Raw genomic sequence first — 16737 nt, forward strand, 5'->3', positions numbered from 1 at the left:
TGGTGTAAACTACAAATCTTTAGCTACGTGACTTCAAAGACTGTCTGCATCAGGGAGGATTTACAATGGATGGGATTTAAAGGAGGTGAATACTTATGCAATCACTTGTTGAATTATTCTGTAGAGATCGTTTTTCACTTCAGTCTAGTTGTTTTTTGTGTTTACATTTTTGTCAAAAACTTGCAGCCATGATGCAATGCTTTGTAAAAATTAGGGTAAAAACTTCCAAGGGTGTGAATAATTCTTATAGGCAGTGTATAATCAGAACTTCACAGTAGGCTATAACTAGCAATTATTTTCATTTTTAAATACTCTGATTGTGATTGTGTGTGTATTTATCAAGCATCTCAGAGTCACTCCCAGGAATCATGCTGAAAGGTAACTGAGCACCTTGATATATGAAGTGTTCTCCTCTTACTTTGAGTAAGGACAAAGACTGTTTTATGACAGAAACAAAATAAAGACATGCGTATTTTCTTAGTTTTACATGTTGAGAAGGTAAAATGCCAAAAACAGCACCATTTTTCTCACAAAGGCTTTAAAGTTCAGTAATATGCTTTTTTCTCATTGTGTCTCTGTAGCAGGTTGTGTTTAATGGAAATCTGCTTGTAGTCTACTGCGTGACTCCACTGGCTGATATTATCCTCACCAGCCCAGTCCAATCACATTTCCCTCACAGAATGGGTATAAAGATTAAAGATTAAAAGATTGAAAATATTGCTTTTTGTCTTTTCTAGTTGGGAATGTTGGTCCTGTGAAATCTTTTAGTTCTAAAAGGGAAGGAGAGAAGGATAGAAAGTAGGACCAAAAATGATCACTTTTCAGCCATTTAAGAGTAATTTCTTACTGTGAGAATCTTTAAAAACATGGGGCCTAAACTGTAAAATGTCTAAGATGATAGTAGTAAATCACTCATTTTGTCCTGCTAATGCTGCACGATTTAAAGATTAACAGTTTATCACCATATAAAATGAATTTAATTTACATTTGTGCTTGACTATACTATCTGTTAACTATTAACAGATTATTGTATATGTTTCAGCTATATTCAGCTGTTTCACACAGTGGAAATATGTTCATACTTGTGTTTCCATGTGCCAAACATAAAGGCCTTACCCGCTAATTTAATTTATCATCTGATTGTCATTGTGTGAATGTGAAAAGCAGATCAAATATGTAGGTCACGTAGTGCAGAAAATATGACACGAGCTCACAGTTCAGGGATTTTCAACAACATGGATCAATGGACAAAACACAGTAACACCTACTGCTTGTGGTGTTTAGTGTGTTGCTGCTCTCTGTGGAGGGAAGAGTGAAAAAAAAGGAAGAGAAAAGGATCAAAGGAGGAAAGACAAACGAAAAGGAGAAAATGGATCGGTGTAATGGGAGGAAGGAAGAAAAAGGCAAACTGAAAAAGAGCATCTGTAAGAATGGGAGCATCATAGTCACTGTAAAGTGGAATATGATGTTGAAATATTAAAATGATAACAATATAGAGGGAAGTAAGTGCTACTACAGCAATTTAAAACTTAATTATGTATAATCTACTTTGTCTACTATGAATCAATTATGCAATGTTGTCTTTAGAACTTTAGAACAGATTTACTTTGTAAAGTATGAATAAGCATCTAAAACCCCTATCCATCTCTTTTTCAGTTGAGTTTGTACTAAACACAAAAGGAACAAGAATGTAGAATTGCATTGCTGCTGATACAACAAAAGATATTTTTACTGCTGCTTAAATAGTCACAGTCAGGTGTTTTCAGACATCGGCGTCTTTTGCGAGGTAATTAAAGCAATTATCATTTCCCACTCTAACAAATATTGACTCTTTCTCTCTTACAAATTCACAAATCCTGGGAAGATGTTAACATAAATCTCTTTGCTCTACTTGCTCTGACTGAAATGTGGACTGTTAGAAATCAAAGATCATAACACCCTCAGAATACTTCACTGCTTTACACTTTAAAGGGACATGACTGTGCTTTGATCTCTGCAACATTGTAACGAGAATATGAACAAGACAATGTAACCAGTTGGAGCAAATCCTCATCCTCAGTGGTCTCATACATATTTCTTTTTTGTGTGTTGAGTGGGAATATCAGTATGTGCTCCAATTGTGTGTTTGTGACAGAAAGAGAAGGACTGTGTGTGATCTGAGTTGCTCATCCCTCAGTATCTGTATGCAATATGACACAAGACGAATCACATACCAAAAGCGTCAAAAATCACAAAATTAGTGGGATGACTAACTACTGAGAAAGTTTGGTGAAGCTGTTTCAAGTTTAAAGTTAGAAGGTTAGCAAACAATGTGGTGAATGACTGATATGTACTTGGCATCAATCACCTAGCATTTAGATATTGTCTATAAAAAGTAAATTGTCTGCACCTATATAGCACAATTCTGAAGCACTTTAGACTGTTTACACATGTATGGCTTCCATGTAAGACGCTGACCCATGGGAAGTTACTCGGGGTTCAATATCTTACGCAAGGACACTTCAACATAAGGAGGAGGCAGAGGTCAATCTGCCAACGTCACAACTGCTGGACGACTACTCTTCCTCCTGAGCCACTCCGGCACCAATACTGGATTCTGAAATTGACTTTTGATTATATTCAGGCAGAGCATCGTGACAATTCTGGTAAAAGAGCTGCCATGGGAACTAAGGAGAAAAAGACTGGGTCCATAGAGTATTACTTGTTACAGACAGGAGCAGTCTGCCTGTAGTTGTTAGGCTGTGGAGGGTTACTAAACGTAACCAGATGTAGATGTATTCTGTGCTGAGCAGCATGCACGATAAAGGGAACAGACAGGATGGCAATGTTACAGAGTGATGCTCCACCTCAGTTTGAAAAAAAAAAACAACATCTGTTCTGACAGTCACGGAACTATCCACTCACTCGCCACCTACTCTATGCTGATGTCCCACCACGCTCAAATGGCAGAGTCAAGAGCTGGACAGATCCAGGATGCAGATCTGGAACTTTGATGACTCATATGTGCTAATTTACAAGGAAACACACCTTTTCATTATGTTTTATTTTGATATATGCACGTGTCCTCTGAATTCATATTTATACTTTCTGCAGCCCACTTAGTCACCGCTACATGCTACTGCTGTTGGACCACTAAAACATGTCACAATGCATTTTAAAAACGAAGGATTAATTACCAACTTAAAAAAGCTTTTCGGAAGGATTGCTGTTCTTGGGAGGACAGGTTTTTTTGTGTGAAGAACAATCTGCTCTTGCAAAGGATCAACACGCTGGCAATCAGGGTGAATAAAAAAATAAATAATTCATTTGCTTTGATGTAATATTTTGTACCCCCCATTCTATCCTGCTGGGCATCTAAAAATGGAAATTCACGCCACTCCTGCAATAAAATCTGTGATATAATTCTACACTTATTATTGCTTGGCTCACAGACTCACTGAGATCACTCTCTCTCCAAACCATGGACCAGACCTGACAAGCCACCCTGGCACTTCCTTTAATTAAAAAGCAAAGGTGGGTGGAATGAAGGCAGCACTAAGAACATTTAAAAGGAGGTGACCTCATTATTCTCACCTCTAACATTAGGAAATCATTGGATCAAATCAGAGGTACAATGAGGGAACAGCAGACAGTGGTATTATTAGACCTTTACACTTTTAACTTGGCTGTACATTCAGAGACAGCTGCCACTTTCAGCTAAATATTATACTCAACAAAGGGGTATCATTCTTATCAATTCCTGTCAGACACAAGATAAATTATTTGTACTCAAAGCTAGTTTATGCTGCAGGCATGTCACTATAATTAATAACACTATGCTATGTTTGTCAGGGTGCAGCAACTCACAGACAAAATGACACAGTCAAAAAGCAACAATCACTGTTTGTTATTCTACCCATGGTTCAATATAATAGGTATCATCATTCCTTAATTTGACACATTCTCTTTGCTGTCTTTTAATCATTTTCTTCCTCATACTTCTTCTGTCATTCGTGCGCGAGTCTGATGTCTCCACAGCACTGAAACTTTTACACCGTAAAGGTATTGCAGCTGATCAACAGAAACAGGTCCACTTTTCTGAAAATCTTATTACAAACAAAATCAGTTCGTTTACATTTCTAGATTCACAAGAAAATAACAGCCACCCTCTGAAAAGCATTGCAAAAACAATTTAAGTGTCGGTCATGGCCATTCATTTATGGCCAGTTTGTTTCCATTCACCTATTGCATGTGCAATTTCTGTTTGTTCACAAATAGCCTGAGTTTTAAGTTTTCCTTTCCAGAGAATTAAAATATTATTTAAAAAAGCTTGACTTTGTACGTGTCAAGGTGCAATGGAAACAGACTTTGCAAAGAAATCAAGCATGCGACTTAAGTGGACATAGTAGTTCTGGCATCCAGTTGCTTTTCTTCTGAACTTCCTACGTTTCTAGAAATTCAGTTCATATTTTTACATTTACACCTGGAAAGAAATGTATCAGTATTCAGAGTTAAATTAATTCTGCGTACATACAGTATCATTCTCCCTTACAAAAACTATTATTCCTGTCACTCTACAGTGGAGTTGACTTTTCAGTTTCTCCCAATTAAAGTTTAAATGTCTTTGTGTAGTATTTGTGTGTGTGTGTGTGTGTGTGTGTGTGTGTGTGTGTGTGTGTGTGTGTGTGTGTGTGTGTGTGTGTGTGTGTGTGTGTGTGAGAGAGAGAGAGAGAGAGATTGTGAGTGTCTTTGTAAGTGTTCTAAATTGAATGATGGTACTACAGAGCCAAGGACATGATTACCATAGCAACAAGAACAGATAATGTGTTGCTTAGGGCCATTGAGTATTTGTTGTGTGGTGGTTTGGAGCTCGACCAGTAGGCATAAAGAATTCCTTCCTTTATTCATTATCGTTCTCAATTTATCCCTGTTTTCCTTGTATACAATTTGCTGACTGCCTGGAAGGAAGCTATGTGGAAATGAAGAGCTCACATCTTTCTATGAGACAAACATGCACAAACAGAGGTTTACAGTGTCAGTATTTTCACAACTGTACAATATATATATTGTACAGTTGTGTATATATATATATATATATATATATATATATATACATAGTTTTACAGTGATTGCTAATCCCGCTCATCACACCACTACGCTGTGCAAATACTCTCTAGGCTACATACTGTACGATAGTGGAGCCGACAACCGCACTTATGTGCCAAATAAACACTGTGTGAGTTGGCTCATGCCAAAGTATGTACAATTTTCACAAATCCCTTGTGTTTTTTAATGCAACACATATTGAAATGTCATAAGGAATTAGCTTTGTTGTTGCTGATTCTTTTATATTTTTCCTCACATACAGCCTCATTATACATGTCCAGTGACTAAACCAAATGAGTTCTGATTTGATAAAAGTGTGTCAGCTTATCCTGCAATTTTTGTTTGCTGTATTTTCGTTCGTTTGTGTGTTTCAGAGCCTGTGGCCTTGACTTCTCCAACCTATTCAAAGTTCCCCCCTCTGCTGCATTCACGGCATCTTCCACCCACCACCACACAAAAGAGATTTTGTCTACCTAAACCTCACAAAGCCGTGTGTGGAGTCCAAAGGACAGAACAGATGTCGAGCAAAACCAAAACGTTCGGTTTCTGCTCCAAAAAGAACAAAATCCTGTTCAAAAAAATCACTCTGACATTTGTAATAACTCAGAACGGTAACTATCTAAGAGCATGTTGTCTTGTTGATGCTCTATGCTTATATAAGAATGTCTTTTTTATCTTATAGTGTTTGTTCAAGATCGCTGTTTTTGCCACCTTCAACAAACTTCTAGAATCTTTACATCACTGTTGGCTAAACACAGTTCAACAGAATAGGTGAGTCCATGAGTGAAGCACAGTTAGTTCAGACATGCAGATAACAGCACAACAGAGTAGAATATGAGGCGACAACAGTGTGCTTGACTTTAATGTTAAGTCTAGTACATTTACATGCCTCTTATTGTTTCTTTCTAACAATTATACCTACATGTACCTCCTGCTCCTTTCCTATTGTTTTCAACTCTACTTTCTCTCTTTCCCCTCTCTCATGCACAAAAATCTAAATTCAACAAGGAGACAACAGAGAAATCCCCACAGCTCAACCTCAAACTAATTTCAAATGCTGCCAAGCCAGTTGACCGATGCAGAGCTCATTATCCCAACAGTGCAGTGGCACAGTGGTGTGCTGAAAGGGACTCAGGGAATAAACTGCACACTGGTGGCGCAATCAATACAAGTGCAAAACACATATAGTTTGAATCTTTGTGTCATAGGTCTGTGTCTGCTTTCACTGTGAGAGTGACCAACTGAAACAAATGCTGTTCACTAATTGTGAAAGTAAAGGAAATTGTTATGCATTGAATGGGCTCTCGCCAAATTCATCAGTGTGATTTTGAAACACAGATGAGTGAACCTTTTGTTGCCAAGGATGTGTCCATTAACCCACCATTATCCAGTATCTTACTGTAGTATACAGCTGTCAGCAATGCAACCACCACCCCCACACGTCCACACATACAACAACCAAGCCTTCTCTCCTATACTGCTCTGCTGGGGTCAGAAGGCATTAACATTTCAATGATTTCTACTCAGTCAAGATTGCACAATGCACGAGTGAAACAGACATTATAGTACATCAGCCAATCGATTAATAAACCAAGAATTATGAACTTTTGATTCAATAATAAAATGGCAAAACAGAACACTAAAGCAAGGTTGGGGATAATCATCACTCATTTTCATCCATTATTCACCCGGTTAAGTTTGATCTTATTAGTATGAATATGATGCATCATCATCTCCGTAAGTGTTAACACTGGCAGTTTGGCACATCTGTTTTTTTAACATGTTTAAATCAGCAATAATTTGGAAGCCTGAACGCTGATCTACTTTTTTTGTGCTTCTTAGTTCATGTTCTTGTTACTGCAGCTTCCATCACATAACACACACACACACACAAACACACACATTGAGAAGCAAACACATCGTCTCTTCATGGTTTCACCTACACTGCAGTGCCAGAGCAGATGGTGTGTACAACCCTGGGTTCACTTCCTGAAACAAAAAGAGATGGAAGGGGACGTGTGTGTGGGGTAGGGTGGGGTGGAGGGGGAACTTTGATACTGTCCATTCCGAAGAATGGCTGTTAGCAGAAGACAATGTACCACTTAATTTCATATTTCCACTCACGAACTTTTAATGTAATGCTGAGTCTTTGAACAGACCCAGCATGCAGTAGTGGACACAGACCGAGGTTATCAAACATGCATTTCAGTTGTGATACTGTTACATCAAGGTCAGGAGGAAAGATAGTAATAAAAAATTTATCATCTTGGTTTTATAGTGTAGTACCAGTGTCCTAGTACCTAGTATATCAATTTATTTCCTTTATTGCATTTAGACCACTGTTTAATATGGGAGTCTGTGAGTGAAATGTTTGCAAAGGCAGGGGTCACTGTCATCACAAAAGTGTCACAACCATTGCCAGTATCTGTTTCAAGGCCAATCGGTCAATACCCTAAACAATCAGAGCCTGTCAGGAGATCGTCTCAGGCTAGAGGGGCTGATCTTCAGAAGCCCTCGTAAATTTCCTGTCAGTGCTGACACATCATCATGATTACAATGCTGGAAGTGGGTCAGAAGTCCAGATCCAAAAGCGTCCTTGTAGGTTCATTTGAAACTTTCACACGTTTTCTGTGGTCCTTTACGGGAAACATCACCAATGTTTGAGGACTCCTTAGACTACATTTTCATCATAACTAAATGTCTGCTGATGTAAATATCCCAAAATAAATATCCTAACTTATAAGTGCTAATAGGACAGTGCCTTTTGAACCAATTGTCACTCACCACATGTACCTCTGCAAACTTCACTATTGGCACAGGGACATATACTAGCTCCCCCAATCTTCTGGCCTGTTGTTTCCAACACAGAGTGACATGGCATCAAGCCACAGTCAGTACGCTGCTCACCTGTCTGCCAGCTCTCATTACTGCTCAAGCCATACATACCAGCCCACTTACATTACATATTGTCTAGACTGCTTCAGAGTCTAGACAATATGTAATTTGAGTAGTCCACAGTAATACAACAGTCTCAGTGTTTAGTGGTGAACATAACATTTTTAATGCTCTATGAAACAAAACCAAACTCACTCAAGAAGATGTGACACATTTCCTGTTGGTTTCATTCAGTGTCCTCTGTTGCCCTGTTTAACACTTTTGTCATTAGCTACTGCACATGAAAATGGAAGTTAAAGTTTTTCCAAGTGTCTATCTTTCATATAATATAAAATTAACAACACAATATATGCGAAACAACAAGCAAACCATTTCCGTGATTCCTTCAGTCTGCCCACTGTCACCACCACTTCGCTGAGACAACTTTGGCAAACTCGCCCCAGTCTGATTTCAAAGTGATCGGCCGAGCTTGGAAAGACAGTAACGGCACCATATTTTATGTAAGATTCGCAGCTTGAGGCTATAAGAGTCAAGACACACAAGTCAGCTGAGCAGCAGCACTGCTGAGGTCAAATCCTACCCAGACGCTCTGCCTACGCTGCAGAGCAGCCTCACCAAAGCGCAGAGAGAGGGAGAGAGAAGAGAGGGAGCTAGAAAATGTGTTTACATGTGTGGGAGAGAAGCAGAAGGAAAAGAGCTCTTTTTCCATTCATGGCATTTCAAAGCGTCAAAATTTGATCGTTTGGTTATTTGTGAGGAAAAGAGAACAAGGTTTAGGATTTATGTGAGACAGTGCTGTGTAAGTGTGAAATATGTGAATGAACTGGGAGTAGCAAGAAAGGAGCTGGGTGACATAGTGTTAGACAGAAAAGACAAAGAACCTGTAGAAAGTGTCAATGACTCTCTGCAGGCAGCAGACAACATTTATTCATAAACCCTGTCAGGTATACTTGTGACATCCAGTTTGAATGAGCAGTGCCTGTTCAAGACAAGCCAGACACTGAGGATCAAATCTGAAATGTTCGCTGAAAACACACTGCAGGTTTGGAAGAAGTTGCTGGCAAGAATGCTTTATGGAATGACACAATATGACAGCAACAACAAGGCATATGAGAGGAGATTTAAAGCAAAAAGGGGACTGTAGTGGCTTTCAGTAATGCGGTAGGTTATGTAGGTGGCGGAAAGCTGTTGCATATTTATGTAAAAACATAATTTAACACAAGAGACATGCAGTAAGTAGAGGGTCAACATGATGGAAATCAGTGTAAAAATATTCATATTTTTCTGGCACATATTTCTTTGCATGATATATCAAATATGTTCAAAATCAGATATAAAATGATCAAATAGCTTTGTAATAGATTTATATTAATTATATTAAATACACCTCTTTAACTGTATAAAACAAATATTTAAAAGTACAATATTAATATGCAGCACTAGAGTTTGCTTTTCTTTGCAAAATTGTTCATAAATTACTACTTTTTTTTTATTGTTGAGACATCCATTTCTATGTAGTATTGAAGAATAATAGCAGATGAGAAGCAGTAGATAAGAAAACTACAGCTCACCTAACAAAATATCTGCAACCAATAAATACAGCACAACACACACACAGACACACCTAACTCTGACTAACACACACCTGTACTTCATTCCCGTGTGTTTCCCTGTTGACTCCTTGAGTGAGATATGTCGTGGAGTGAAGGAGCCGAAGCTGCGAGCGATGATGGCCACTGTCCGAAACTTGGCCCTGGCTTGATTCACCACGTTGGGGCTGGTGGCACTCTGCTTGCCGTGGTCTCCATTGCCCCTCTTCAGGTTGTGGTCCGTACAGGCGATGGACACCTGCATGGCTGAGGCTTAATATATGGAGCTCGAGATGCTGACAGGACAGGAGGAGTGGAAACCGAAGTCTCAGACTGCTTGCCTCTTGATTCGGTCCTATTTTAGATGCCCTTCCAAACTTTGCGCTAAAGCTGTAAAAGCCTGTCCCCTGATTTTTGTGCCCTCACATCAAGTCTTCCATTTGAAGTCTTTTGTTGTAGAGGCAAAGGAACAGGTCAGTCCTCAAAAGCCTGAAAAGAACAAAGACTCCTCAGTTCATTGAGGGATTCCTAATCTACTCCCTCACTGGTTTTCCCTTCTCCGGCGTCCTGCCTTTGATGCTGAGCTCCCAATGAAAATCAGAGGATCTGGAGAGAGTGCGGAGGACTGAAACAGAGAGAGACTGCGATGCAACCCAGGCGCTGCGCTCTGCCTGGTCTGACTGTGGGAAGAGAGAGAGCGGAGCGATAGTGTGTGAGAGATACAGCAGAGGAGGGTGAAGGAGGAGGAGACAGGGTCAGAGAACAGATGAGGAGAGAGTGGGGCAAAAAGGATGGAGGAAACAAGGGGGCAGTCACCGACAGGTCGTGGCAGGGTGCACCATCACACTTTCTCCAGTCTTGTCAATTCTTCTCCTCTCTCCTCCTCTTGCTCACGCCTGCTGATGTTAATGTGTGTAACTTGCTTGTGTACCAGTTTCTCCCTCTTTCTCCCCTTTCTGACTTTGTCTTTCTATTTGATTTTTGGATGTTCTTTTATTTATTTTTTTCTGAGCAGAGCAGGCTTTTGCCAACAGCGCACCTTCAGGAAACTGAGACACATGTGTTGCAACACAGCTTTTATCTCTCTATCTCTCTTTCTCTCTGTCTACCTCTCCCTCTTAATTTCATACTCTCCCCCTCATTATGGCACCCATCACCCATCTTTGAGAGTTCCTTCACTTCTTCCTCAGCCAGCACCTAATTCCCCTGTTTCTTTTCTACATTTTTGCTTCTTTTTCTCTCTTTACTTGGTTAAGTAGATACCTATTGTAATGTATCTATTTGGCAGATCTCCAACATGTTATTTTATACTGTGGTGTAAGACAATAACGTAATAAATTGATTTAATTAGATGATGCATTTTTTTAAACAAATGCAAAAAAAGCTGTAAAAGCTACCACATTTGCAAGCCTAAACATATATTACGATCAACATAAAAATCAGATCTATCCATATAACTCAAACATCTACCCTGATACACTGTATATACAACACCCAAAGGAAAAGACGAATCAAAGCTGACAAGAGGAGAATTGATGAATGGGACGGGGGAGGTGTGGAGAGGTCAGACTGAGCAGAGAGAAAAAGAATAAAAACAGCAGACAAGAGGCATTAACAGAGCTAAGAGCAAAGGGAATTAATGCATCTGCTGTGCAATATGTGCAATATTTGATTAATTACAACCCAGTGTTCGCCTGCATATGTGTGTATGGGTGTGTTTTCAGAGTAAGATGAGAACATCTGAAAGCTACAGAACATCTGTCCTGGAGAGTACAAATGTTCTGTACTTTCCAGTAATTCAATAAGGGGTGTCAAAGAGAGGTTCACTAAATGGACTATTTTGTGTGTCTGCGCGAGTGCATCAAGTGCATCAGTCTTTCTTCAGTTAGTTGCTTAGTTAGTTTTGTGGGATCATTATTGAACCTAATAAGATCGCGAGGACATTTTTGCCAGTGCTTTTAACTTCAAGAGGCTGCCTGAGTGTTAGGATATCATTTTATGGTCAGAAGCTTTAGGTTATTACTACATCATGTTTACACAGAAAGGATATGGCGTGCAGCACATTGAATCTCACATGAACCTTATCTGAGATTCGGGTTTATGTGTATATCAGGCATACAGTTCCTACCCCATTGGAAGTGCTCTGTTTACAATAAGCACCAGCTACAAGAAAATGCGTTGTTCAAACCTCTATCACACTATTTCTGTATTGTTTATATCTGTTTGATGATGAAAAGGTTAAAATCTTGAAAAAATACACAATACTAAAAACATTATTGGCAATGTTTAGGAAAAGTGTTTATTTAAGGGAAACTATTGGTTTCAGCAGTATTTACTTGACACACAATAATTGTCTATTTCTATACAAATAATTAATGCACATTCTGCACACGTTGACCCAGCTTGAAGCACAAAAATATACTTTGGTTTGCATTTATCTAAGCAGCTTCTCCCGCCTGAATAACGTGGCTGGTGAACCCAGGTATACCCTCCAGAGTAGGCCTTTTTTTCCACCCTGGCCTGAAGATGCTTGTTAAGGTAGGAGGTGGGAACAGGGTGGAGGCATCAAGATGTACAGATTACAGCCCTAACTCCCTAAACCCCTAAGATGGGGGTCAATAGGTGTGGCCCTCTTGGTGGATGTGTAAAGTCGTTTAATCATCCTGGGGATGGATGAAAGGGCAGCACGTAACATGGGAGACAGGTTGTGCCTGAGGCTTCCTCCTCTGTTGAGAGAAGGGTGTTTTTTTATACAAAAAAAAAAAATTATTACTGTTAAAATAATTTAACAGTTAAAATTTTCAGAAGTACCAAAAGTACACATTTCACCGCCAGCTATTTGCTAGTTGCTTCATTCTGACAGTGACACTCTGTGATACTGACATAGTACTGCAACAACATACTAGGGATAATGCGCAGCTCTGCACAACAACTCTTCCAAAATTTAGAGTCTGACCCATCCATTCATACATAACATTAGCTGTGACAACATGCGTATCATTGATACATAGGAAGACAACCTTCTGGTCAAACAAATTAATACAAGCGCTGATAAACATAATATGCAATGGACTGACAAAATAACTAAAGCTCCTCAAACTAAACTCATTTAGTCTAAATTAGACTTTAATATCACTCTAGTCTTTGCGGATAAAGTAGCTTATTGAAACCAGAGCCAGAGCTGCTGTTAAAGTTATTTAGTATATCTGACTGTGAATGATGTGGCTATGGTCTATTGTCTAAAACAGTGACACAGAATTTCATTTATTTCATTTCAACCTCAGAGGTGTCCTGCAATCTGCCTTTAAATCACATTATTTGCAGCCTCATCTTCACATCACTCCATCCCATTTCAGTACAATTTCCAAATATTGAAAAGCTATTTGAAGAATGAATGTATGGTAATAAGGTATATATTATTTCAATAGAATGTTTGTTTCTAATTTTTTTTTTCAGTCCTTTGAAATGTAACTCTCACCCCCACCCCATTTTTCCTATCCCTCCCACCTTCCAGACACATGAACACAGATACAGAGCACAAATCAATCTTACACCTAATGGAAACAGTGCGCTCCTCAGGGGAACCACAGATTCCCAACCAATCCCACATCTGGAACTGGAGCTGGCTTAAATCCTATTTCCAGTAATGAGAAGTGGAAAAGTGCTGAGCAAAAAATGGACCGTGGTTGTGGAGTATTACTGTCCTGGGCTGTGTGCAACACATCGATCCCCATCCCTCAATGTAAAACAACAAACCTTCTAGATGAAATTTCTGTTACTATAAACACATAATTGTTACATTTTTAGCCATAGTGTATATAGGACTTGTTAGGCATTGACATATGTTACATTTTCTGTGGCCTATAATGTCAGCTTCTATTCACTGGCACAAAATCCAGCACAAAATCTTCTACTGGGTTGGAAAAGTTAAAAACGAACACATAAAAAAAAGACAAAATTAATTATCATTCACAATTATCAATTATTATAACAAGAGACGAGCACATCACTCCATCATATAATCAGCTAATCAATTCATAATAATGTGTATGAATTGTCGTGAAGTGGCAATTCCTTGTGCAGCACAAAGATGTATGTTTTATCTAAGCCCATCACATCACTAACACATCAGTTTGCACTATTTATACTGATCCACACTTTTGAAATGAAGAGTAATAGATTCTAATTTACAGCTACCATTCCCACCATAGTGAACTCAAACAGATTCAGCCGTCCCTTACAGTCTTAAATATTTGCACCATGAAGTGGTGTGTGGTTGTAAATCTGCATAAAGCTTCGAGAACTGACTGATCAAATGTCAAAGTGGATCTTGCTACCTGCTGTTGTGTCTTAAAATAAAATCCTGTAGGTTTAAAATATGCCCCTATTTCCTAGATCCCTCAGTAGCATTGCACGTTCTAAGGTTTTCCAGTATATTTCCAGATTATCATCACTTTTTTGCTCTTGTTTTTCCAGCAGCTGCTCCATAACCAGCAAGTAATGCTATATTCATAACTCTGAGTATAAGGCAAATATGTCCCACTTATTTACTGTGTGTGTGTGTGTGTGTGTGTGTGTGTGTGTGTGTGTGTGTGTGTGTGTGTGTGTGTGTGTGTGTGTGTGTGTGTGAGTGTGCTCCACTTCATGCTGGCTCATGAGCTTTGTCAACAATAGCACATCAATAAATACTGTAATCCCCATGAGATGTCCCATGTTCCCATGTTAAGTCGTGTGTTTTTTTTAAAGATACTGTAAAGTGCAACACCCATCAGTCTATCCCTCCTCCCTTTATTGCTTCGATACACATGATGTTTCCAGTGCAGACAGCAATGTTTTGTCTTGCTGAGTAAGGGATTCATAGTGCACGGATATACATTATGTAAACTTTTTCTGTGCTGCAGCCATCCAAACATACCACGCTGCTCAGTTACAATACTGTTTGAAACAGTCCTACAAATATTTCAAAAACCATGTTGTGTATGCCATGTATACCAAGACAGATATACCAAAGATATACTACTGATATTTTTGATATTATGAAGACCATTGTGCAATTACCAAATCATAGACAAAGTTAAGACAAAATCTAAGGCCATCTGGTATTTTGTGTGTGGAAATCATTATGCTGGCACCTGACTCGTCGTCATACAGTACTATTGTAAGCAAAACAGGAGTAGCATGGACATTTTGTGCTAAGTAGGAGAAACATTTAGCATCATGATGGGTACTGGAGTTAGGACTGATTTTCTAAACTGTCCAAAAGCTTATTTAAGTCTTTAACACCCCCCCCCCCCCCCCCCCCCCCCCCCCCCCCATGGAGAGTCCTGTTCTCCAATATGTCTCACCAGATGTAAAAACTAGGTTGAAAGTTCTGTTTGTTTGTTTTTTCACAACATTCACAACAAGTAATGAGCTACAAAAACCTACAAGTGAGGAGGTAAATTTCAGTGTATGAAACAATGGCAAAAAGTTGTGTTAGAAAGGAAAAAATGTTGGGGACCACTACAGTGAGAGGCACAGACACTTTCTTTGCATTTCACAATTACAGTGTAAGTTGAACAATAGATACTACAAAAACCAAAAATGGAAAGAGCAAAAGTATTAACTGAGGTTTCCAATTCAAATAAAAATGCCCTTACCCATGGCTTCTACAAAGACAAACACAGGAGTTGTCTAATTTGACACACCTATGAGCAGTCTTTTTGCATTTTGTTTGTACATTCCAAACTTAAAAAGCAATGTAAACATTACTGTAAGAAACAGTTCATAATTCTTTTAAAGGGTAAAGTTTCGAAGAAGTGTCTTCAGAGAACAATACCAAACCTTAGTGTAAAGAAACAACAATAGTCTTTTATTTTCAAAGTGACAGGTCTGTGAAATTACACGCATAGCATCATTACCATTAAATCTTCCCAAGCTTTTCCAGCCATGACGGATGTCACAGGTCAAAGAGCGGAAAGACAAGAAAAGAGGGAAACTATGAATGCTTCATCAAAAGCAGCGTTTATATTTTGATCCTGTTCTCAGTATTAATGCAGACACCATAAAGCTGTAACACTTCAAGCAGCCTCCACCTTTTCACTTCTGAGGAACATTTGAGGAACCACTTCCAGACACACACAACTTAAATCATGTTATCAGTCAGACCTATTTTGAGTTATATGCCTCCTCATTTCTTGTGCAAATATTATTATTGCATGAATTATTCTACTGAATATTCAAAACATGAGTCATGAGAACAACAGTAATGTGTGAATACGGTAATTTTTTATTACAAGCATCACCATATTGCCACATTACAGTTATAGAGGCCTCAAATTGTTTTGGTGAGAGCTCATACATCACCAGGAATGCAGCGTGATTTTATTTCCTGTGCAATCATTAAACATTAGCAGGGAATGTTGAGTAATAACATTGAAAATGCATGTCCATATTCATGTAGATACAGAATAAATTTCACACATTTCTCATTGAAAATTTTCTGTAGTATCACATATCATTAAAGTGGTTTATAAGGTGAAGTGGTATTGATCAAGGACACGACAGCCATAAAGTGTATTACAGTGATGAGTCTTGGCCTATAGGTCATCTTCATGTCTATCATGGACCATAAAATGAAGATAAGTATGTTCTGGGTCTAAAATGAGATTCACTCTAACCCTTCACCATCAGTCCACAGTGTGTGCATGTTATTATGTTTATTATTGGAAAAAACAATAATAAACAAATGCCAAGTAACCACATCGTCTGTGGTTAACAATGTGTGCGTCTCCACTGTCTACTAATATGTGAAACCCAAAATAATAGCAATAATAGTAATAATACCCAAACTGTCAGAAAGCCTTTTCACATGCCACAACAATTTTACTTGTGTATGTTAATCTGCAAAAAGTTCCAAGGAAATTCTGTGCCACCGTTGTGGAAATGGAAAGGAATTTATTTTAAGAACGGGTTTGGTTTACTTTTCAGCTGTGACAAATGAGCAAAGGAACAATTACCCATGAAAATTCACCTCACAGATTTGCATAAAAGGCAGATTTTCAATCATTCAGTCATTGAGCACTGAGGTGTGTTCACAGTGGGCAGATGCCAGACCCTCTGCAGCTGCCACCTCCACTCACAGTATCAACACGACCAAGAAAATAAATCCAATCTCCTCCAGAGCAAG

The 16737-nt window shown here is 38.8% G+C and overlaps 1 protein-coding gene across 5 annotated transcripts in view; it reads right to left on the reverse strand.

Annotated features, from left to right (window-relative positions):
• The window catches only part of kcnab1a (potassium voltage-gated channel subfamily A regulatory beta subunit 1a), an 87362-nt gene that overhangs the window by 50851 nt on the left and 19774 nt on the right, over positions 1-16737 (reverse strand). Inside the window, exons 1-2 of one of the 5 annotated variants that reach the window (XM_067507662.1) lie at positions 9626-10676; positions 1269-1298 (exon numbers count right to left, since the gene is read on the reverse strand). The exons of 3 other annotated variants lie outside the window; for them this stretch is intronic. In XM_067507662.1, the coding sequence (XP_067363763.1) occupies positions 1269-1298; positions 9626-9834 (239 nt within the window). In that variant the 5' untranslated portion in view covers positions 9835-10676. Of the gene's footprint in view, positions 1-1268; positions 1299-9625; positions 10677-16737 lie in introns of those variants that run through there. One more of the 5 variants, XM_067507663.1, reaches the window with a different exon arrangement.

The sequence above is a fragment of the Channa argus genome, chromosome 6, assembly GCF_033026475.1.
Source record: "Channa argus isolate prfri chromosome 6, Channa argus male v1.0, whole genome shotgun sequence".
NCBI lineage: Eukaryota > Metazoa > Chordata > Actinopteri > Anabantiformes > Channidae > Channa > Channa argus.